Source organism: Piliocolobus tephrosceles, chromosome 11 (genome assembly GCF_002776525.5).
Source record: "Piliocolobus tephrosceles isolate RC106 chromosome 11, ASM277652v3, whole genome shotgun sequence".
Lineage (NCBI taxonomy): Eukaryota > Metazoa > Chordata > Mammalia > Primates > Cercopithecidae > Piliocolobus > Piliocolobus tephrosceles.
This window is the reverse complement of record NC_045444.1, coordinates 88,226,594-88,249,321: the sequence shown is the minus strand read 5'-3', so window position 1 is coordinate 88,249,321 and position 22,728 is coordinate 88,226,594. Positions and strand designations below refer to the sequence as shown.

General features: G+C 43.2%; 1 protein-coding gene and 1 pseudogene across 2 annotated transcripts in view; both read right to left on the bottom strand.

Annotated features, from left to right (window-relative positions):
* The window catches only part of CDK15 (cyclin dependent kinase 15), an 88,244-nt gene that overhangs the window by 13,151 nt on the left and 52,365 nt on the right, over positions 1-22,728 (bottom strand). For both annotated transcript variants that reach the window (XM_026449259.1, XM_026449266.1), the window contains exon 11: positions 5,930-5,978. In XM_026449259.1, the coding sequence (XP_026305044.1) occupies positions 5,930-5,978 (49 nt within the window). The remainder of the gene's footprint in view (positions 1-5,929; positions 5,979-22,728) is intronic.
* Positions 333-645, bottom strand: LOC111545801 (annotated as a pseudogene).

The window sequence follows — 22,728 nt, the reverse complement described above, 5'->3', positions numbered from 1 at the left end:
AATAAGATTTGCGTAACAAATTTGGGCTATTTGATTCCCAAGACATGAAACTGTTTCTGCAAACAGATAACCACCTTCAAACTCAGGAGTAATTGTTTCATAGACAAGATAGAGAAGAAATTTGCAAATTTCCAAATCCTTGCAAATTTCCAGGCCAGTTAGGAGAAAAAGGAATCAGGTAGAAGTCTACTCATTTGCTGTGGTATGAAGAAGGTCTGGCAGATATATTCCTCATCCAGTCATCCAGGGCATCCTGTCCAGCAGAGGTTTTGTTTTTTTTTCTTTTGAACATAAACTCAAGATTTTATTGTCTTCACAATAAAAGATGACACTTAGAACTGGATCACTTGGCCCTCTCTATTCTTATCTCCGCCCAGTTCAAAATGCTTGCATCTTTTAATAGCCAGCATTCTCTTAGATCTGCAGTTGGGTTCAACACACTCAAGCCTTAGCACAATCTTCTTTGTAGTTTTAGCCTTTTTCCGGAAAATCGGCTTACTTTGCCCACCATAGCCACTCTGCTTCCTGTCATACTGCCGCTTTCCCTGGGCATAGAGAATCCTTGACCTTCTTGTACTGTGTCACTTAGTGGGATTGGTGCTTGCCACACTTCTTACAGAAGTGGGTTTTAGGGACATTAACCATGCTTGCGTGAGCGCTATCGGCACAGAAAGCAGGCAGAGCTTTTTTAGGGCCCATGAAATGGAGGTTTGGAAGAAGAATGTTAGTACAAATCACTAGAGCCTAGGATCCATCTGGAAGGAGAATTAGGGGAAATCTCATGAACAAATTTTAGCTGGTCCACCCACACTATTGGGTGGTGTGGTGAAGTTTGTGCCAAAATTGGGCCCTGAATCCAGTTTCTGCAGGCTTCACGCTTTCTGGTTAAATACTAACTTCTGGACATGGGGAGAGCAGGTAGGTGGTGAGAAGCAATGCATCTATCAGCTTCCACCTCCACAGTCCCACCCCAATCAGCGATTTGTTCTCTTGCATACTCCCCCAACATTAACCCATAACAGGTGGCTCCTGAACTGCTGTGTAGTAGGAGCTGAGGGGCTGCAGTCTGATTGGACAGGGAAGGCTGGGAGACCGGTTTTAAACTTGTGTTAGCATGGCAGACATATTGTTTTTACTTAGACTGTGTTTATGTAGTGTCTGGGGAAGCCAAGAAAGGCTAATGGCGCTTACAGGGGTATTAGGGGCACCCCTTTTCTTATAACAGGTTATTTGGCCAAGTGCTGTGCCTCACGTCTGTTATCCCAACACTTTGGGAGGCTGAGGTGGGAGGATCGCTTGAGCCCGGAATTTGAGACCAGCCTGGGCAACATGGTGAAACCCATCTCTACCAAAAACTACAAAAATTAGCCAGGTGTGGTAGCATGCACCTATAGTCCCAGCTACTCCGGGGGCTGAGGCGGGAGAATCACCTGAGCCCAGGAGGTCGAGGCTGCAGTGAGCCATGATTGTGCCTCTGCACTCTAGCCTGGGTGACAGAACTAGACACTGCCTCAAAAAAATAAAATAAGAACAGGTTTTTGTTTTTGTTTTTTTTAAAACCAGGTGAATGAATAAAAGAAGAGTAGGTACTAATCAGTGACACAAGGACCTCTTTTTTAGGATTTCCATTTCAACCAAGAGAACCTACCCTCACCCTCCCCACAGGGTTGTTTCAGGGCTTCTGGTAGTTTCTGGACTTGTTCCAGTCTCACAGCCTCTGAACTATGACTGCTGCACATTGCTTCTCCTTCTCCTTCGCCGGCAGAGGTGGTCACCAGGGCAAAGTGGGCAGGTGAAGGCTCTTCCTCCTAGGAGCCAAGTGTGTGTCGGTCTCCCCTGTACAAGCCAACTCCACCCCACATGAACACAAACCTTCACTGGCAGCACTAGTAGCAGGACCATTGGCAAGCACCCCAGTGATTGCTGCCTTGCTGTTGCACATTGAGCTCTTTTTGCGAGGCTGAGAAGAGTCCTGGGAGAACAAATGTTGCTTTTTGGGCACAAATGATTTACTGACATCTTCCGTGTTTGTATCATTATGCTTTTTCCTGTCACCTATGGCCTTGCTTGCTACCAATTGCCATTACTCTCATAGTTGTACACGTGGCTACCACCTCTTAACTTCCACTGGAACAATTATCCACTGGTTACAACCCCTACTTTAAAAATAAATATTGGCATAAAAGAAATGAACATCACAAATGTTAATTTGCCTACCAGCACCTTTCCGTATAAGCTAAATGTGAATTCCCACTCTTAGGTTTGTGATGTTAACTACCAAACATGCCAGGAGTATCTTGCAGAGCTAGGAAAACCCACCCACCCAATTAATGAGAATCTGCTATTAAAGATAAAGAATCCTATGATAAATCACTCCTTCTAGTAACATTTCAAGAGGTGAGAATGTTCCAATGCCAAAATAATTCATACTTATTGCAGAGTACTTATTGAGAAGGAAAATTATGACTAGCCCTTCACTCTGAGATAATCCTCTTTACTCAAAGATAATCACCATTGCTTGAGGTCTTTGTTTTCTTCAGTCCTTTGCTTTTAGACAGGTATAGTTTTTGTTTCACAAAAAAATGGGATCATACTATACATGCTCTTATAATCTACTTTTTCCATTTAACTACCTTGATCATCTTGCCATAACTTTGAATCACTTTCTAGGACATAATTTTACTGGCTGTTATCACTCGATTATGTAGGCATACCATAATTTACAGAGCTAGACTCCTATCTGAGTTGTTTCCTTTATTGTTGGGATGGAAGTAGTACTATTAAAATCATGCTGTAACAAATATTCTCAAAGAGAAATCTTTGTGGGTTTGTGTAATATTTCCTTAGGATAAATTCTTAGAATTGATGTTCCGTGGTTGAAGGATATACACAACATGTTAAAGTATTTGATTCATACTATCAGCTAGAAGAGCTGTACCAATTTCCATTTCTGCCAGCAGCCTAAGAGAGTGCTCATCCCTGTGGGCAAGGATAATAAATTCATTCCAACCCACCTGAATTGCCACAGGCCCCATTGCTTATAAAAGTCATAAAAATAATTAAAATTGTATATCAATCTTAAAAGATGTGCTGGGGGCCAGGACGGCTACATGTAATCTTAAAAGTCCAGAACAGAAACACAAACAAGAAAAAATGAAAATTGAGTTTTGTGACTGTGTAAAACACCATCTACTAACCCATCCCTCCATATTTCTAAAATCTGGTTGTTCTTAGGGGTCTGGGACAGCAGTTTTGATTTCCTAGCACAGCCTGGCTCTGAGTATAAAAGTCTCCCACCCATAGCACTGCCACTGACCTCCGAGGTGCAGGACAGGCTGGTCAGTATGAGCTCAGCTGGGTTCTTTGGTTTTCCCCCTAGACCTACAGGAAGAGGAACAGGGCAGGGATAGAGTAGGCACTTTTTGAATGTTCTCAGTTTGGGATGTAGTAGATGCCCACAGTAAGAAATATATCCAATACTAGGAAGAAACATTGCAGAAGCTGTCCTACAAGTTACCAATCAATCTAAAAAGTGAGTGCGTACCTACTAGGCCCACAGTAATGAGATCACCATCAAACCTCAAACAAGCCCTGGGGATTCCTCTGCAGGCCTGTGAATGGTTCCACCACACCTCTGTAGGGATGGTGTAGAAAAGCCAGTGACACTTCGGCTGCTTGTTACTCGCCACATCTGCAACCTGATTCAACGGCCAAATCCACAGAGACCTGGGTACCAGATGAACCCTGGCTCTACCACTTACTTAGTTGGACTAACTTAGCCAAGTTACTTAACTTCTCTCAGCCTCAGTTTCCTCCTCTTTGACCTGGCAATGACATCCGTAAGGATTAAATGTAATAATATATGTAGCACCCTGCTAGGTACATAGTATATATCCCATCCAATATTAACCCTTTCACAGAGCCCTTCCCAGAGCCAAGAATTTTCCCATGTGACAATCTAGGCTAACGCTGCCAATGGAATTTTCCATGATGATGCAGATATTCTATTTTTGCTCTGTCCAATATCATAGTCACTGCTCCGATGTGGCTACTGAGTCCTTGGAATGCAGCTAGTGCAACATAACTGAATTTTAAATTTAAGTAAATTAAAAGTTAAACAGTCACATGTGGCTAGTGGCTACTGTATTAGACAACATACCTCTAAACACCTCTAAACATTACTTCCCTTTTTTTTTTTTGTGACAGAGTCTCACTCTGTCGCCCAGGCTGGAGTGCAGTGGCACGATCTCAGCTTACTGTAACCTCCGCCTCCACGATTCTCATGCCTCAGCCTCCTGAGTAGCTGGTACTATAGGCACATGCCTCCATGCTCGGCTAATTTTTTGTATCTTTAGTAGAGATAGGGTTTCGCCATGTTGGCTAGGCTGGTCTTGAACTCCTGACCTCAGGTGATCTGCCCACCTTGTCCTTCCAAAATGCTAGGATTAACAGGTGTGAGCCACTGGGCCCAGCCTGGACATTACTTCCTGCATTAAAGATCTGAGCAGAGAAGCCAGAAGTCTGAGAAAAGGTGAATACGTATTGCCAGGGGACAAGGGAAGGGGCAGAGGCCATGGGTGCTGTATCGTCAGAAAAGCCAGAGAGATATTCAGAGAATTCAAGCCTTGCTCAGCCCTAGAAAGAAAGGCTGGTGGGGTGATAGCAGGAGGCTGGTGAACTATCTTCTGCCATGGGACAGAGGCAGCTGCAGCAGCCGCATGGAGTAGTAAGATGGTTCTCAGGTTGAGAGTTGCCATTTACTGTGGAAGCTGAAAGTGACATGAAAGAAAGCCATGGGGCAGTGCTGAAATCCACATATCTCTAGATAGAGAGGAGGGAGCCTGACTATACTGTTCAAAAGAATATTTGCACGTCTTGAATGAAGTGATAAACAGCAGTTCCCTAGAACCTGTCTGCAAAATAAAGGGGAGTTTTAGGTTATACAGTGTTTTTGAAAATAAGAGTGGAGGGTGCAGATGTCCTGGAGAGACCTGTCCCTCCCAGTGAAAGATCCTCTGGTAGTCCACAGTTCTATATTCCCTACCTATTTTACTCTTTTGTACCCTGAAATTTACTCAACATGGAGGCTTTTTAAAGGATATGAACAGTAAGAATGAAGAATTCAAACGACTTTCGGTTAAGTTAAATTCTAGCATATTTTCAGGGAAAAACAATGTTCAAGTGTTCAGTCAGGATCTTGGCCAGTGAAACTCTTCCACTTCTCCCCACCTGCAAGAGTGTGTTTTTCTTTGACATTTGAGCTCGTCTCCCCTGTCTCTGATGTTTTCCTCACTGCCCTTTTTGCCTCCTCACTGAAGCAAAAAGAACAGAGCCTCGGCTAATTACTCTCAGATCAAATAATACTGGTTATTGTAATTGGTCATTGTCCGAAAACACTGAGTTCTTCTTAGCCCGGAGGTTGCCTGGCACAGCTTAGTTAGCTAACTATTCCCGGAATGTCTCTATTATCTGTTTTACTTTGCAAAAGAAACTAGGGATTTGTTGAAAGCTGGTAATAAAAGTCTGCCCTGGTCTGAGCCGAGACTGCGTAGAGAGGGCCTGGGAAAGCATGACCCCCATGAATCAAGTCGCCCCCCCTCCAATAGCCACTCAATGATGTTATTTGGTTTCTCTGTGTCAGAGAATAATAAACCCACTAGGTTTTCTTGCAGACCAACACTCCCTGTTCTCAGGGCCTGGGGCATGGCTGAGGGACACAAAACAATTTTAATGACCAAACTCACTGAAAGTAAAATGGTTCATAGAGAAAAACTAACAGACTCGCAGGGGTCTGGGGCTCCCAGAGGCATCTTCCTACAGCTTAGAGCCCCCACATGGAAGTGCTCACGGGCTGCTGTTCAGTGGACTGAGATCCAGGGAAATGTCTCTCCAATCCTGCTTAACGATCTCTTCCTGAGGAAGTACTCACCTGTTCCAGACAACGTGAAGGCTTCGAGGCGTAGGCAGCGGGAACCATTCTGGGAAGCATACAGAGGGCGTTAAAAAATAAAATCAACCCGAAAACCCTGTTGCCAAATATACTGTTAAAATTCTAAATGCTCTTCTTGGCTTGGTGGAAAAAAAGGATTCAAGCATCAGGTAGGCTACCGTGATTTTTAAAGCCTCGTCTCCTGCTGAATTTTTATGATTTGGTGAAAGGTCACTATTATGGGTAGAATTATGTGCTCTCAAAATTCACGTGTTGAAGTCCTAACCCCAACTACTTTAGAATATGATCTTATATGGAAATAGGATCGTTGCAGATGTAATTAGTTAAGATGAAAGCACTAGGGTGGGCCCTAATGCAATTTGACTCGCATCCTCCTAAAAAGGCAAAAAAAAATGTGGACTGAGAAATAGACGTGCATCAGAGAAGGTGAAGTGAAGAGATTCAAGGAGAAGATGACCATCAACAAGCCAAGGAGAGAGACCTGGATCAAACTCTCCCTGACACCCCTCCCAAGGAGCCAACCCTGCCAACACCTCAATTTCAGACTTCCCAGTCTCCAGAATTGTAAGATGATACATTTCTGTTGCTTAAACCACCCAATCCGAGACTTTGTTACAGCAACTCTAGCAAACTAATACAGTCAACATATTCAGTAAAGTCAGCAAACATTTGTTTAACATATACTCTGTGCAGAGCATGTACCAAGTGCTGGGAAGAATACAAAACAGATCAAAAGAAACCCCACTACTTCTACAGAGCTTACAATTCATTTGGGAGAACAAGTATATGTGCGTGAAATGTGATGAATAATGAGGCAGTCTTAAAGACTCAAAAGTGGTGGGAAAAAAAAAAAAAAAGTCAGGGGAGCCAGGCATGGTGGCTCTTGCCTGTAATCCCAGCACTTTGGGAGGCCCAGGCTGGAGGATTAGTTGAGACCAGGAGTTCAAGACCAACCTGGACAACATAGTGAGACCTGTATCTACAACAACAACCAAGCCTGGTGGCATGTGCTTATAGTCCCAGCTACTTGAGAGGGTGAGGTGGGAGGATCACTGAACCTGGGAGGTTGAGGCTGCAGTGAGCTGTGATTGTGACACTCACTCCAGCCTGGGAGACAGAGCAAGACCCTGTCTCAAAAAAAATAATAATAAAAAAAAAGGGGGGGGAGCTAATTTTGTATGTCACTTGTGGTAAAAATGGAAGTGAATCCTGGCTTGAATATTCCTAAACAGGTGTTAATAAAAATTGGAGCACTCTATAGCATTTATATTTGGGTGTATGTGTTTCTATGATTCTTAGTATTGATACCATTTAACCCAAACAAAAACCATCCTAAAAGGGAATGATTTCTCATTCACTCAAGAAATACTAACTGAATGCTTCTTCCATGTAAGGGCTGTAAGAGGAGCTGCAGGGGAGGCAAGCTGATGGATGCTCTTCATCAAATTTCCTCCATTGTCCACTCCAAATTGAAAAAAGAATATTTCAACTCTCATTCAAAATGGTATTTCTGCCTTATATTTTTCTTAGGCCTGAAATTTAATTATTTTGTTTATTAGTTTGTTTAGAGACAGGATCTCACCCAGGCTGGTGAGTACACTAGCATGATCATGGCTCATTGCAGCCTGGAACTCCTGGCCTCAAGTGATTCTCCCATCTCAGCCTCTGGAGTAAAAAAAAAAAAAAAAAAAATTATATAGAGATGGGAGTCTCACTTTTCTTTTTGTCCAGGCTGGTCTTGAACTCCTTGGCCTCAAGTGTTCCACCCATCTTAGCCTCCCAAAGTGCTCAGATTACAGGCATGAGCCAACATTCCCAGCTATTATTTTGGTTTTAAAAATCTCTTCCTCCAGTTCCTATATAAATGGAATAAACCAAGGTTGTTTATCACAACAAAGAATTTAATTATGGTTGGCCAAAAATTAATTTGATAATACTCATGTGTTCACATTGGTGCGCACATAGATCTGGAAGGCTACTCACTAGATAGTGGTGGTGGTTACAGGGGCTTACCCTTTTTCCTTCATTGCCCATTTTCTCAAACATTTTTGAAATAAAGCATATACAGTATTATTTTGCAATTTCAAAAGGAACTTCAATGAAAATTTGAATTTATAGTGCTAAGAGTTGTAGAGTGAAAGCAGTGATCAAAGTGACTTCAACTGAGTTTTCAAGGGCAGGTGCAATCAAATGTGAACCTCTCTGCTGGCATTTTATAGTCCCAGGTGGGCACTAAGGGAAGTACTTGTCTAGGTTATTTACTCTCTGTTCAGTATTATTTTGTCTAAGTTCAAAATAACCAGTAAAGATAAGAATATCTGGCATTTGTTTAGTATGTTTCTCTTCAAACCACCTTCTGTTGCCTATTTACAGCTCTTCCCTGGCCAAACAAAATCAAAATATTTCCTCATTCAGTCATCTCCCAGTTTCAATCAACAAAATGAAATCCATTCCCATCCTTTCCCATTTTCCATTTTTCCCTTCTGAGAGGTCTATGTGCTATGTTTTTGGCCTTCAATATTTTAATACTCTTTCTAACTTGAGTGGTGTTCTGTGGCACGTGGGTTGGGGGTTAGCTGACGTAGGGTTTGAATATGGACTCTCCTGCTTCAGTTTTGCTGAGACCTCATTTAAGATACTTTGACCATCCATGGCAACCCTCAGTTTTCTTTCTTTTTTTTTCTGATTTTTTTTAAATTTAATTTTTTTTTAAATTATTGTACTTTAAGTTCTAGGGTACATGTGCACAACATGCAGGTTTGTTACATATGTATACATGTGCCATGTTGGTTTGCTGCACCCATTAACTTGTCATTTACATTAGGTATTTATCCTAATGCTATCCCTCCCCTTGCCCCCCACCCTACAATAGGCCCTGGGATGTGACGTTCCCCGCCCTGTGTCCAAGTGTTCTCATTGTTCAATTCCCACCCATGAGTGAGAACATGCGGTGTTTGGTTTTCTGTTCCTGCGATAGTTTGCTCAGAATGATGGTTTCCAGCTGCATCCATGTCTCTTGCAAAGGACATGAACTCATCCTTTTTTATGGCTGCATAGTATTCCATGGTGTATATGTGCCACATTTTCTTAATCCAGTCTATCATTGATGGACATTTGGGTTGGTTCCAAGTCTTTGCTATTGTGAATAGTGTCACAATAAACAATACATGTGCATGTGTCTTTACAGTAGCATCATTTACAGTCCTTTGGGTATAGACCCAGTAATGGGATGGCTGGGTCAAATGGTATTTCTAGTTCTAGATCCTTGAAGAATCCCCACACTGTCTTCCACAATGGTTGAACTAGTTTACAGTCCCACCAACAGTGTAAAAGTGTTCCTATTTCTCCACATCCTCTCCAGCATTTGTTGTTTCCTGACTTTTTAATGATGGCCATTCTAACTGGTGTGAGATGGTATCTGTGGTTTTGATTTGCATTTCTTTGATGGCCAGTGATGACGAACACTTTTTCATGTGTCTGTCGGCTGCATAAATGTCTTCTTTTGAGAAGTGTCTGTTCATATCCTTTGACCACTTTTTGATGGGGTTGTTTGATTTTTTCTTGTATATTTGTTTAAGTTCTTTGTAGATTCTGGATATTAGCCCTTTGTCAGATGGGTAGATTGCAAAAATTTTCTCCCATTCTGTAGGGGCAACCCTCCATTTTCTCAATGCAAATTGAAGGTGGTATTCACCTCGCAAGGACCCTGAAGCAAACCAGTGAAATAATGAGTGCAAAATGCCTGCTCTGGACCATTAAACAAAATAAATCCTATTTGCTTTTCCTTCCTCTTTCCCTTTCTTTGAAAAGTTATGGGCAGTATAAACAATGCATGGCCAGGCACTTGGATCCAGGACCCGGGTAAACCCACACAATGCCTCTGACCAGCTGTGTGACCTGAAGATATTCCTTAACCTCACTGGGCCTCAGTTTTCCCACCGGCAGAAGGGGGATAATAATAGTTCCTACTGCATAGGGTTGTGAAACTAGGATAGTAAATGTAATATAAATATTTCTTCACTCTTTGTCTCTTCTTTTCCTGCTTCTCTCCCTTTCTGATATAACACCCCCCTCTCTTCCACTCAGGTATTTCTACCTTATTGTTAGTTCTCCTTGGAAACCTTCTCTAAATGTCTTCTACTAAAATTCTAACTTGCTCCAAGTCCCAGTTCCTCTAAGTCTGACTTGATTTCTTCTGAGTCCTCAATGTGGGTCAGTGGAGTGTTTCTTAGCTTGGTAGTATGGTAACATGAACACGAGCCCAAGCTCAAGTCTTCTTTTTGCCACTTACAAGCTTTGAGACTTTAGGGAAATTGCTTGGCCTCTCTGGTTAAATAATTGAGAAGTTTCCAAATCTGTAAAATGGGAATCATTTTCCAGTTGCTGGGAAAATTACAAAAGATTAAGCATGTGGCCTGTAGTAGGGCCTCAGTAAGTGTTAATCTCATTCCTTTTCTTCTTTCGGGTTTGACCTCTCATTTTGGAGAGGTAGGTTCTCAAGGGGAGCTGCATACTGGCATTGCCTGGAAATCTTTACGAGAAAGGAAGCCCTGAGGTTTGATTCAACTAGCCTGGGAAGGGTCCAGACATTGGTTACTTATTGTACTGTTATTACGAGTTTCTTTGGGTTTTTGAAAGACGTTCTCATTCTGTTGCCCAGGCTAGAGTGCAATGGCATGAGAGTGATCACAGCTCACTGCATCCTTGACCTCCCGGTCTCAAGCCATTCTCCTGCCTCGGCCTCCTGAGTAGTTGGAACCATAAATGCACACCACCACTTCCGGCTAATTTTTAAAAATGTTTGTAGAGATGGGGTCTCCCTATGTTGCCCAGGATGGTCTCATACTCGGGTATCCAGCAATCCTCCAGCCCCAGCCTCCCAAAGTGTTAGGATTACAGGCATAAGCCACCATGCCTGGCCTGTTATTATGTCTTCAATAGTTCAGTGATCTCCAGAATTTTCCAGTGAGGAGCTAAAACAGAGGATCTTTGGTCTAGCAAAGAGGGCAGGGTCTATCACTCACCAGCAACTCGACACACACTTCTCTGAGGCTCATTTCCTCATCTGTAACAACTCAAATGAGGTTGTTGTAAGAATTTAATTAATCAATGTATATAAACATTGCAGAACATAGTGTCTGACACATACTTAATATGTTTGTTCAGGGATGTGAGAGAGTAAGCACTACAAGGGAAAATTCAGTTCTCATAAATTCTGCCAGAAAAGGATGACCTGTAATAGTTGCCCCAGGACCCCAGGAGTAACAACATTTTGTACTTGAGTCCATGTTTGGGGTAGACAGATTGTACTGACGCCCCTTCCACCTCTATTTTGTAGCTACATTAGCTGAGACAGGAATGGATGTGTCCAGGGTCAGTTAGGGAGCTGCTATTAAGCAGAAGCAAAGCGCGACGCCTATTTGTGGTCTGCCCTCCTACTCAGGCAGATAACCTGAGGCTGAATGACCTTGCCTCTCTCCCATTGATTTTTCCCAGTAGGTAAGCTGCAAGCATCAGTGAGAGAATGATCCACAAACAGATAGGCATTTCACACAGCACCATTTCAAGAGGAGTCTGGTTTCTCTGACTTCAATCGCCTCTAAAAATAATAGGTCTGGAGGTAGCTTGTTTCCCTTCTCCTTCCAAAGACGAGAGTAAATCATTAGACCCGATTTTTCTCCTCATCCCTCTGCAGTTCTCTCTAAAAAGAGTTCTCATTTGAGTTCAATTGGAATTCGAGGCAGGAAAAGCAAAGTTGCAAAAGGAAAGTAATAAAGCAGAACACTTACATTTCCAAACTAAGTGGAGTGAAATTAAAATGAGGGCAGAACTTTTGCTACCATAGTAAAAATAGTCCATTTTTCATAAATATTTAATAAAGCTCATTTCACAATGGAATTCAAGTCTGGTAACCTTAGTCAACAGAGATTTGTTGATTGATTGGTAAAACATCACTGCACCATTTTGAGTCTTAGCTCAAGGTAAAACATTTTCTAGTTACTATAGTCTTGCCACAGTCACCTTAAGGTTATCTTATAGTGCTGTCTACTGAACTACACCTCTGGAATTTCCTGAATACAATGCATTCTTGAGATACCATATATTTAAATAGTTGATAATGTTGTTAGTCTTATTTCACTATCTTAAGTAGTAACTTAAAAACTGCACTGCCAAAATCTGTAACTCTTTTTCTCCTACCTGCCCTTCACCCTCACCCCAAACACACACACACACACACACACACACACACACACTCACTCATGTCCTCACAACTGTTTGCTTCACTCTTCCTCAGGTAACTGGCTTGGAAGTTTCCCTAGTCTTTGGCTCAAGGCTTCCCAAGCTTTTTCTTTCTTTTTTTCTTTTTTTTTAAGATGGAATATTGCTCTGTCTCCCAGGCTGGAGTACAGTGGCATGATCTTGGCTCACTGCAACCTCTGCCTCCCAGATTCAAGAGATTCTCCTGCCTCAGCCTCCTGAGTAGCTGGGACTATAGGCACACTCCACCATGCCTGGCTAATTTTCGTATTTTTACTAGAGACGGGGTTTCATCATGTTGGTCAGGCTGGTCTTGAACTCCTGACCTACGGTGATCCACCCGCCTCAGCCTCCCAAAATGCTGGGATTACAGGTGTGAGCCACCACACCTGGCCCTTCCCAAGCTTTAGAGTCCCCTTTGAGCATCATCAGGATGCTCTAAAAGCTGGTATCCTCATTGAGGGTACTCCTTGGCATTGTTCAACCTTGGCCCTCCAACTCATATTTGTAGTGTATTAACTTTTCTAATTGTGAATCAAAACTTTCTGTGGATTCTGAGAAAATATCCCTCTGCCAAAGCCTGTGCCTGAGGTCTCTGTAAAGGAAGGAGAGACCAGGCCTTGCTCCTGGTGGATGGAGAAGGTGGAGGGAATGGGCATAGTCAGGACTCTCCCCTCTCTCAGAGGCAGGACTGTGACTGAACTCTGTCTGCCCCAACAAATGATTTTTGACGTATGGCTTGATCATGCTTTTCAGTGAGTGTTGTATTTAATGATGCATCATTTGACACTGACCACTCCCTGTAGTCCCTACACATATTAAAGGGCCACCACATGCAGTCATTGAGCTCAGCATTGAGAATACACAGGCATGGAACCCAGCCCTCCTCCAGTGATGTGGCCATATGATTTCCACGGTATTGCTAGGATTACCTACTGGTCTCCTTTAGCTCCTCTGGCTGTTCCTTCTCAGCTTCTAAAGACTCCCTTCCCTCTACCTAGTCCTATAGTACTGGCCCCACAGGGTTACCTCGTCCTTTCTTCTTTCTCTACACACTTTCCTTTGGGCAACTGAATTCACACCTGAGGCTTTAAATACCGATTTAAGCACATGGCACATGACTTCTCCTGTATTTCTAGGCTGGACTTCTGTACTCACAGTTTATATTTCTACTTGCTTTTTAGATATCTCCATTTTGTGGTTCCACAGATACCTTAATCTCAAAAGGTTAAAACCTTATACTTATTACTCTCTCTATAAATCTCTTCCTTCCCCCTTTTGTTTCCTTTGAACAAAATAGCAGGAGTGGCCGGGTGCGGTGGCTCATGCCTGTAATCCTGGCACTTTTGAAGGCCAAGCCCACATCCCTTTCTTTAAAAACCATCCCTAGGGCAGGCATGGTGGCTCATGCCTGTAATCCCAGCACTTTGGAAGACCGAGGTGGGCGGATCACTTGAGGTCAGGAGTTCGAGACCAGCCTGACCAACATGGTGAAACCCCCGTCACTACTAAAACTACAAAAATTAGCTGGGCATGGGGCCGCACGCTTGTTATCCCAGCTACTTGGGAGGCCGAGGCACGAGAATTGCTTGAAACCTGGAGGTGGAGGTTGCAGTGAGCCAAGATCATGCCACTGTACTCCAGCCTGGGTGACAGAGTGAGACTTCATCTCAAAAAAATAAATAAATAAAACCATCCCTAAATCCCCCAAATTAAGAGGGCCGTTTCCCTAGTTCCTTCTTTTCTTTTCTTTTCCTATTCTTTCTTGTCATGTCACAGCCAAGTCCAAGATTTCCCTAGTTTCTTAAAGATACCCAGGCAATGCTGCTGTAATATACTTCCCACATTGTATCATTTATTTATTTCCCCCTCTAGACTATATTCCTTGAAGGCAGGTACCAGTGTCATATTTATTTTTTACTCTCTCAGTCCCTAGTACCTAGCATTCAACACATATTTGCTGAATAAATAAGAAGTAGATGGTTGGATGAAAAATAAAAATGAAATAAATATATTAAAACTTATTTTTAAAACGTTAAAGTAACTCAAGTGAGCCCACTTGTGTACCTGGCTCTGTGTGTGTGTATATTTTTCTTTTGTTTTTTTTTCTGAGATGGAGTCTCACTCTGTTGCCCAGGCTGGAGTGCAGTGGCATGATCTTTGCTCACTGCAGCCTCTGCCTCCTGGGTTCAAGCGATTCTCCTGCCTCAATCTCCCAAGTAGCTGGGATTACAGGTGTCTGCCACCACACCTGGCTAATTTTTGTATTTTTAGTAGAGATGAGGTTTCACCATGTTGGCTAGGCTGATCTCGAACTCCTGACCTCAAGTGATCCTGCCTTGGCCTCCCAAAGTGCTGGGATTACAGGATTGAGCCACCACGCCCGGCCCCAGCTCTGTGTTTATAGAGCTTGACGGTGCAAGGCACTGGCCATAAACATGGAGAAGGAGGCTCTGGTGTGAGCCATTTACATGGTATTTGGCACCTTGAGGCCTCTTTTATTCTTCAACTTGGAAGGAACATGGCAGAGTTTTACTTTACTTTTATTTCTTTTTAACATTAAAATTTATTTTTTTAATTAATAAATTAAAATTGTATATATTCTTGGGGTTTTACTTTAGAAAAAATACTTTTTACCTGCTTTTACTCACTTGCAATTTTTCCTAATCTTAATTACTTTAAGATAGATAATCTACTCCCCCCCATAAAAACTAATAATTGACATCAAATAAATTAAAGATGAGAAAACTAAAAATAAATGTAGAAACTAGAAGCAACCATTAATGAAGATCAAAGTGGCTGTGTATCTAAATTAATTTCTCTGACTGATTTGGGGGACGGGTTAATAAAGATGTTAATAGTAACTCCCCAGGAGCTTTCGGCAGCGCTCCAGAACTGAGACAGTAATGAGCCCAATCGAGGTTCACAGATTCAGTGAACGCCAGTGGCTTCATTAGCTATAGAGAGGGAGGCTGCTGGAGTCCCAGGGTAGGAACTCCACTCAGATTACACTCCTGAAATATGTCGCCAGGCTCACAGACTCTAAAATCAAGTCTGGGTGGAAAAGACATAATCAATTGGAAATGAACCTGCAAAAGTTTATGGCCGGTTCCCAGTCTAGGGCACTGTTTTAATTACCAAATCATTATATCTGCCCTTTGATAGTTAAGGTAAAGTGGAATACTGCTATGACCCCCTTGGAGTCCAACAGGTGTGGATATTCTGGGTCACCCCCTTCCTGGTTAGGTGACCCGGGGCAAGTCACATACTTCTCTTAAAACCTCAGCTCTCTGGCTCAAGCCTGTAATCCCAGCACTTTGGGAGGCCGAGACGGGCGGATCACGAGGTCAGGAGATCGAGACCATCCTGGCTAACATGGTGAAACCCCGTCTCTACTAAAAAATACAAAAAACTAGCCAGGCGAGGTGGCGGCGCCTGTAGTCCCAGCTACTCGGGAGGCTGAGGCAGGAGAATGGCGGGAACCCGGGAGGCGGAGCTTGCAGTGGCCGAGATCCGGCCACAGCACTCCAGCCTGGGCGACACAGCGAGACTCCATCTCAAAAAAAAAAAAAAAAAAAAAAACCTCAGCTCTCTCATCAATAAAGTAGGGATTACAACATTGTCTCTATCTGATAGGGCTGTTGTGAATCAAAGTAAAAGAAAATATGTAAAGTGTCTAGCTCATAGTTAGTCCTCAATAAATCGTAATTATTATTACCATTAATAAGGTGAATAATAACTTATATGTTCTTCTTTGCAAAGCAGACAATAAGAATTATTTAGAGTCCAAGAGGGTGCAACTGGAACTAGAACTCAGGTTTTCTAACTCTTAGTCATTGATTTCATTTCACAAATATCTACTGACTACTTATTATGTGCCAGGTAGGGGGCTTGTGTAAAATACTAGAAGCACTAGAAGTGGTCAGGTATGCTCTGTAGAAAACGTCAGCACTCTTTCCACTATAGCATGTTTGGGTGAAGTTAACAATGGTAACACTAATGTTGTCTGTGATTTAGTGGCCCTTACTGGATACCCATTATGTAGCATGTAGATGACAAGGATTCTCCCAGGGAAAGGCACTGTGGGCATAGAGTGGGCAGATATATCACTGCAGTCCAGGTGCGGGGAGCAGAACGGACCCATCACCAAATAAGAACAGCCTTAACAGGTGCACAACTAACTTAGGTAGGCGTTTGAAAACTGAGAGTCAGCTCTTAGGATGTGCGGATTCAGGCAAGGTTTAGGCCATGCAAGTAAAAGCAAAAGTCAGTTCTGGTGCCTGGAGGTATGTTGACCTCTATAAGGAAGGCAAGACTTCTTTCTTTTTTTTTTTTTGAGATGGAGTCTCTCTCTGTCACCCAGGCTGGAGTGCTGTGGCCGGATCTCAGCTCACTGCAAGCTCCGCCTCCCGGGTTCACGCCATTCTCCTGCCTCAGCCTCCCGGGTAGCTGGGACTACAGGCGCCACCACCTCGCCTGGCTAGTTTTTTGTAGTTTTTAGTAGAGACGGGGTTTCACCGTGTTAGCCAGGATGGTCTCGATCTCCTGACCTCGTGATCCGCCCGTCTCGGCTTCCCAAAGTGCTGGGATTACAGGCTTGAGCCACCGCGCCCGGCGGAAGCCAAGATTTCTAAGGGAGCAGAGATAGCATCTGTTCTCACACACCTGTCACTGGGTCTGAACCACTGGCAAGTCACTGAGCAGCTGAACTTCCACACTGTGTACAAAACCGAATGGGGGCGGTGGCTCACACCTGTAATCCCAGCACTTTGGGAGGCCGAGGCAGGCAGATCACTGGAGGTCAGGAGTTTGAGACGACCAGCCTGGCCAACATGGTGAAACCCTGTCTCTACTAAAAATACAAAAATTAGCTGGGTTTGGTGGTGTGTGCCTGTATTCCCACCTACTAGGGATGCTGAAGCAGGAGAACTGCTTGAACCTGGGAGGCGGAGGTTACAGTGAACTGAGATCATGCCACTGCACTCCAGCCTGGGTGACAAGCAAGACTTCATCTCAAAAAACAAAAAACAAACAAACAGAAAAACCAAAAACCAAAACCGAATGGGAACTAACTTTTATTGAGCACCTACTAAAAGTTAGGCACTATAGCAGATGCAATTCAATATCATTTATTTTTCAGACTTATCCTGCGAAATGAGACAGAGGGATACAACATGATTAATGAAAGGAGAACAAGGTTTGGATGCAGATTTCACCCATTTCCAATAAGTAAACGCCTCTGTGTGAGCCTAGGAGAAAGCCTCTGTTTCCTCATCTGTAGAACTGGGCTACTCCATCCAGCATTGATCTTGGCAGGCAGTAATAGGGATTAGCAATTGTGTATGTTCTGTGTCTGGCACACAGGAAACACTTTTACAATGATAGGATTTCTCCCATTTGGCAGATTAGGGAACTAGGAAATAAGTAACTTCCTCAAGTTACCCCAGATAGTGAAAGGGGAGCTTGGACCTACAGTTCCACATGAATTGATGCCCACAGTTAAAGCCTCTCTTATCAATATCTTTCCCCTCAGTTCAACCCACTGAATAACTCCCTTGGCTAGCAGTTCATTGCAACCAAGCTGATGCCGACCCAGGTGCAGACCTTAGCTTGTGTTCACAGCAAACACAGAGACTTGCTTAGAACCCTTTGAGCCCAAAACAGAATAGCTCTTTATCATCCCAGTGGGGACAAGGATCATTTTAATGATCGTCTGTCCCATAGTGGTTTCAGATGCAGTGAAGCTCTCACACTGGATTTAAGGTCAAAATAAGTCATTCCTAGAACAAGGCTGCATTGCTGCAGTACAATGCTGTTGGATGGCAGTATGCCATCCATGCTGTTTCTTGCTTCCACCTGGTGGTCAGAAGTTGATAAAGCAAGCGTACTGAAAAACAACTGGGCGTCCCTTGGCCTGTCGCTTATGGTACATCTGATTCTGGTCCCTGCAGGGTTTTTAGTACCGCTTTCCTGCCTTTTGATTTTCATTACGTTCTTCTAGTGGAAAAACTTCCCACGTGCAGTGTTCTTTCCTGGGACTAAAAGAACCAGGATAATCCCGGATGCCTCCCTGCGGCTGAGCTCATGTCACAAATCAGGCATGATTTTCAGCAGATATTTCTTTAAAAGTTTGAAGTCCTCTGTGGACTCTATTCCCTTCTCTATGGGAACAGGCATCAAAGAGACAGGAATAAAATGCTTTGCACGCACATCAGGAACTAATTGCCAATTTGGCAAATGCATTGACTAATGTCATGCACTGTTATTTCTAAATCCTCTCCTGTCCTTGACCCCCAGTATCTAGATGTAAACTTGGAACCATTAGTGGAGAAGGATAAAGTCTTCTGGTGCCTCAAATGGAATTGAGAGGGATTTAAACTCAGCGCTTTTGAGTGTGGTGAAATGAACCCAGCAGTACATTAATGCTAGGATTTGAGCTCACACAGCGTGAGCGCTTTCAAAAACCGTGTTTAAGGAAGCAAACAGAGCTATGACAGACCCTTTCAGTGGAGCAAAAGGAGTTGGATGAAACAATCAATGACACATTAAAAACCACAACTGGGCTGCAATCATGTAGGCAGGAAAAAAAGTTTCTCTTTATCGCAGGATCTTTGCATCTAATGAGATGGTGACTGGACAACCTCCAGAGGAGTAAGGCCTCCGTTTACTTTAGTTGAGAAATGTCTAAATATTTGGTTGATTCTCTTAAAAGCCCTACACGATTCTGTAGCAAACTGGTCTCCAAGGTATGATCTTATCAGTTCTGCATTGCCATTGAAACATCTATTTAAAGGGAATTTGAAAAAGAAAAATCAGAAAATACTATTAAAAATACAAATGCTAACTTCTTCTCTCTCAAAATTAACCATTTTTAATACCCTTCAGATACTTAGTTTAGAACCAATACCTTTCCAGTTACTACTTTCTCTTAATTGGTTCTAAATTGAGAGAACCCTCGACTGGGCTCCCAGCTGGGCTCCCTCAAATTGTACTGGTTGAATTGAAAGTTTAGGGGTGCTTATGACTACTTTGAATGAACTGGAAAGGAATGGAAATCTCATTCAGAATGCTTCTTGAATATTCTTCATTTCTACTGGTTCTCATGGTGAAACCTACACTGTATGGTTTGGCATAGCCACTGCTCAGTGCTTGTGTCTCCACAGGGAAGTGGCTCCTGAGTGCGTTTTCGTGGGAGTGGCAGGGAGAGCTAAGAAGGCTAAAGGAACCTTGTAAAAATGTCTCTGGGGGTCACCATTTGAATGCACAGTACTGTCTTCTACTAGCAGATTTTAGCTAAGACCAGCATTCAATTTGCTCTAAGTTTCTGGGATCTTCAGCGCCACAACTCCTGTCCATTCTAGCTACGGCATCCACTGGGGCTTTAAACTCTTCCGACTTTCTGATAGCAGAATCTCCTCCAGCTTGCGGTTCTTTACTATTGCTTCCTGTGGAGTATTATTAAGGCTTACCAAACTCTCTCCCCTCCCCCACTGCAGGAGGCCCGCGCAGCCCCGTCCAGCCAGCTTGATTAATGTGTCTTGGTTAATTGTGTGAAAGACGGCAGCCCTTTAGCAAGTGTGACCAGTTTATTGTTCAGCCAATCACGGGCGCCTCAGTTAGCATGTGAAAAGGGGGTGTACTGCCGGAGGAGGGTGAGTGTTCTGGCGGCTGAGTCAAAGGAGGAGCGTTTTGGGGGGTCACAGAGCAACACCCACTTCTTTGAGGGGATGTTACTATGCTCTACTAAACCTGTAAACCTCTAACTCAAAACACTTTTTTTCTCCTCCCTCTTTTTTCAAGATTTTTTTTTCTCCATGGTGCAAGCAGGCAAGATACTGGGTACTCTGTAGATGGAGTTCACGTTCCAGGGTTTTTAATATTTCACTTTTATATTTCTGTTAGAGAATGATCCTGCTGAGAGTCTGGGAATCTGTGCTCGTCAGAACCCCCTCACTGACACTTGGATATATTGCTCTGAAAGCTATCCCAGGAGAAAAGATTAAACAAAAAAAGCGCCTACTTTTCAAAGCCTACTTTTCAATCTGCCCACATCAAAATAAGACAACTGGCCCTTTGAAGTGGAGGACACAGAGTTCTCAGCCAGCTTGCTTAAAATGGGGAGTGGGGGAGACAGAAAGAAAGGACGGAAGAAAGGAAGGGAGGGAGGGAGTGAAAGAGAGAGAGAGAAGGAATGGAGGGAGGAAGGAAGGAAGGAAGGAAGGAAGGAAGGAAGGAAGGAAGGAAGGAAGGAGGGAAAAAGTAAGTTTCCAAAATCACACAACCCTCTTACCTTGCCCAGGTTTAATCAGGCTCTAGAATCTGAATTGATGGCTAGAAAACTTACAACCCCGCTCATCAAAGCTCCAAGAAAACAGTTAACTGTCAGAGAAATCTGTCCGGCTGGGTCAGCATCAGGTGACTTTTTAAAAGCTGTACAAATGGAAACTTTGCTGTCCTCCTAGAGGTGTCCAGATAAGGCCTAGAAATGGAGGCATGGGTGTAAACGGACACTGAATGGTTCTCCCAAGTTTCGGACAATTGGACTCCCTCAAAATTGTACTGGCTGATTCAAAGTTTGGGGGCTCCTAGGACTACTTAGAATGAAAAGGAGAGGAATGGGAAGCTCATCCAGAATGCTGCTGACACAGTGCTCATCTGTGACACTTTCCTGGCTCCTAGCTTGCCCTTAATCATTGACATTCAAGTGTGTAGAAGCCACAGCAGCGCAGGGATGGGGATGGGTAGGGGGTGGCTCAAAAGGAACTTATTGACTCATGTAAGGGGATGTTCCTGAAATGCAGATGTTGAAGACCCTTTTAAAACACAGTCCTTGGGATCGAGTTATCGATAGTACTGACCCCATGGCCCAAGATAGGCTGGACTTTTAAGATTTCCAAATCCAGGTTTAGACATCTTGGCTATGGCTAAGGTTCCAATTCCCTTTGCTCCATAAGCTCAGCCTGGCCCACAGCCACAAACTCCCCAAGCCATGGAAGCAGGGCTCACAAATGAGCACCCCAGTAACAAAGAGAACTGGTGAAAGAGTGTGGATGAATGAATCCAAACTCAAACACTAGAGATTCAAGAATGGACCCTCTCCATCTACGTAGCCCCAGCACGTGGCACAGCAACTGACAGATAGTAGGTGCCTGAAAATTTTTGACCTATTTGAATTAAATTGAAAACTTAAAAGAAAAACAATGGATGATGCGCCCTATGGATGTTGGGCCTGGAGACTTTTCTTCTTATATAGAAAAACTGCACATTGTTTTGAAACAACAGGAAATTTTTTTAAATGCAACATATTTTCTCTGTTTTATTGGAACTCAGTTATCTTATTAAGCACACAATCTGGCAGGGAGGCACTTTGGCCAAGTTTCTATGATTATTGCTCTCACCAAGACATTTTGTATTAAGGATCACTGTTGATTGCCTGAACCAACCTGAAACCCAAGTGTCTGAAGTTTGGGGGAGCAGCATATGCCCACCACAGTAGCTTTGTGTTGGCATCATCCAAATTGTTTCCTACAATCCATCTGTGACTCTGAACTTCTGCTGGCATCCTCAGTTAGGAAGCTGACAGAAAATAGAGAACAGAGTGGACAGGGAGAAGTACAGGCAGGGCAGGAAAAGATGAGAGCCAAGTTCTCCTGGAAACCATGGCAACTGGAGATAGGAACAATTTGCAGACTGGACCATGGCTACACAAGAAACTTGTTCTTTTTTCTCTATCTCAGACCAATGGAAATAGGCACTATTCCAAGCCCTGTGACTAGAGAATGGCATTTTTCTCCGGTGTTAAACTCTAGAAAAATAGTTAGAAATCATAAACCATTTGCAAATGATTTTAAGGCCTTTAGTAATGGATATAACCATTCACACAGCAGCAGAAAGGACTTTACAATTAGTCTTTAGCTTGCTGTAGGGCTTCCATAATCCTGGTGGTTCAAGATGCCTGATCCCTATGGATAGCTGTAAGCAAAAGTATTGGATGCTGAAGAAAAGAAGAAAAAAAAAAGTCCCCAACTCCCTATGTCTTTTATTTTCTTCTTTAATCACATTTTAACTCTACCAAAAATTTCTTGCTCTTATGAAACCCTTCCAGGATAATCTCATACTAAAGTTAGTAAGGACAGCAGGCCAGGTGCAGTGGCTCATGGCTGTACTCCCAGCACTTTGGGAGGCTGAAACAAGTGGATCACCTGAGGTCAGGAGTTCGAGACCAGTGTGGCCGACATAGTGAAACCTCATCTCTACTAAAAATACAAAAAATTAGCTGGGCATGGTGGCGGGTGCCTGTAGTCCCAGCTACTCGGGGAGGCTGAGGCAGGAGAATCGCTTGAACCCAGGAGGCGGAGGTTGCAGTGAGCTGAGATTGTGCCACTGCACTCCAGCCTGGGCGATAAGAGCAAAACTCCATCTCAAAAAAAAAAAAAAAAAAAAGTTAGTTAGGACAATAATTTGGGAAGATTTCGTTTTTAGTAATGAAACAATTATAGACTAGAAAATCTGGCTTGGAG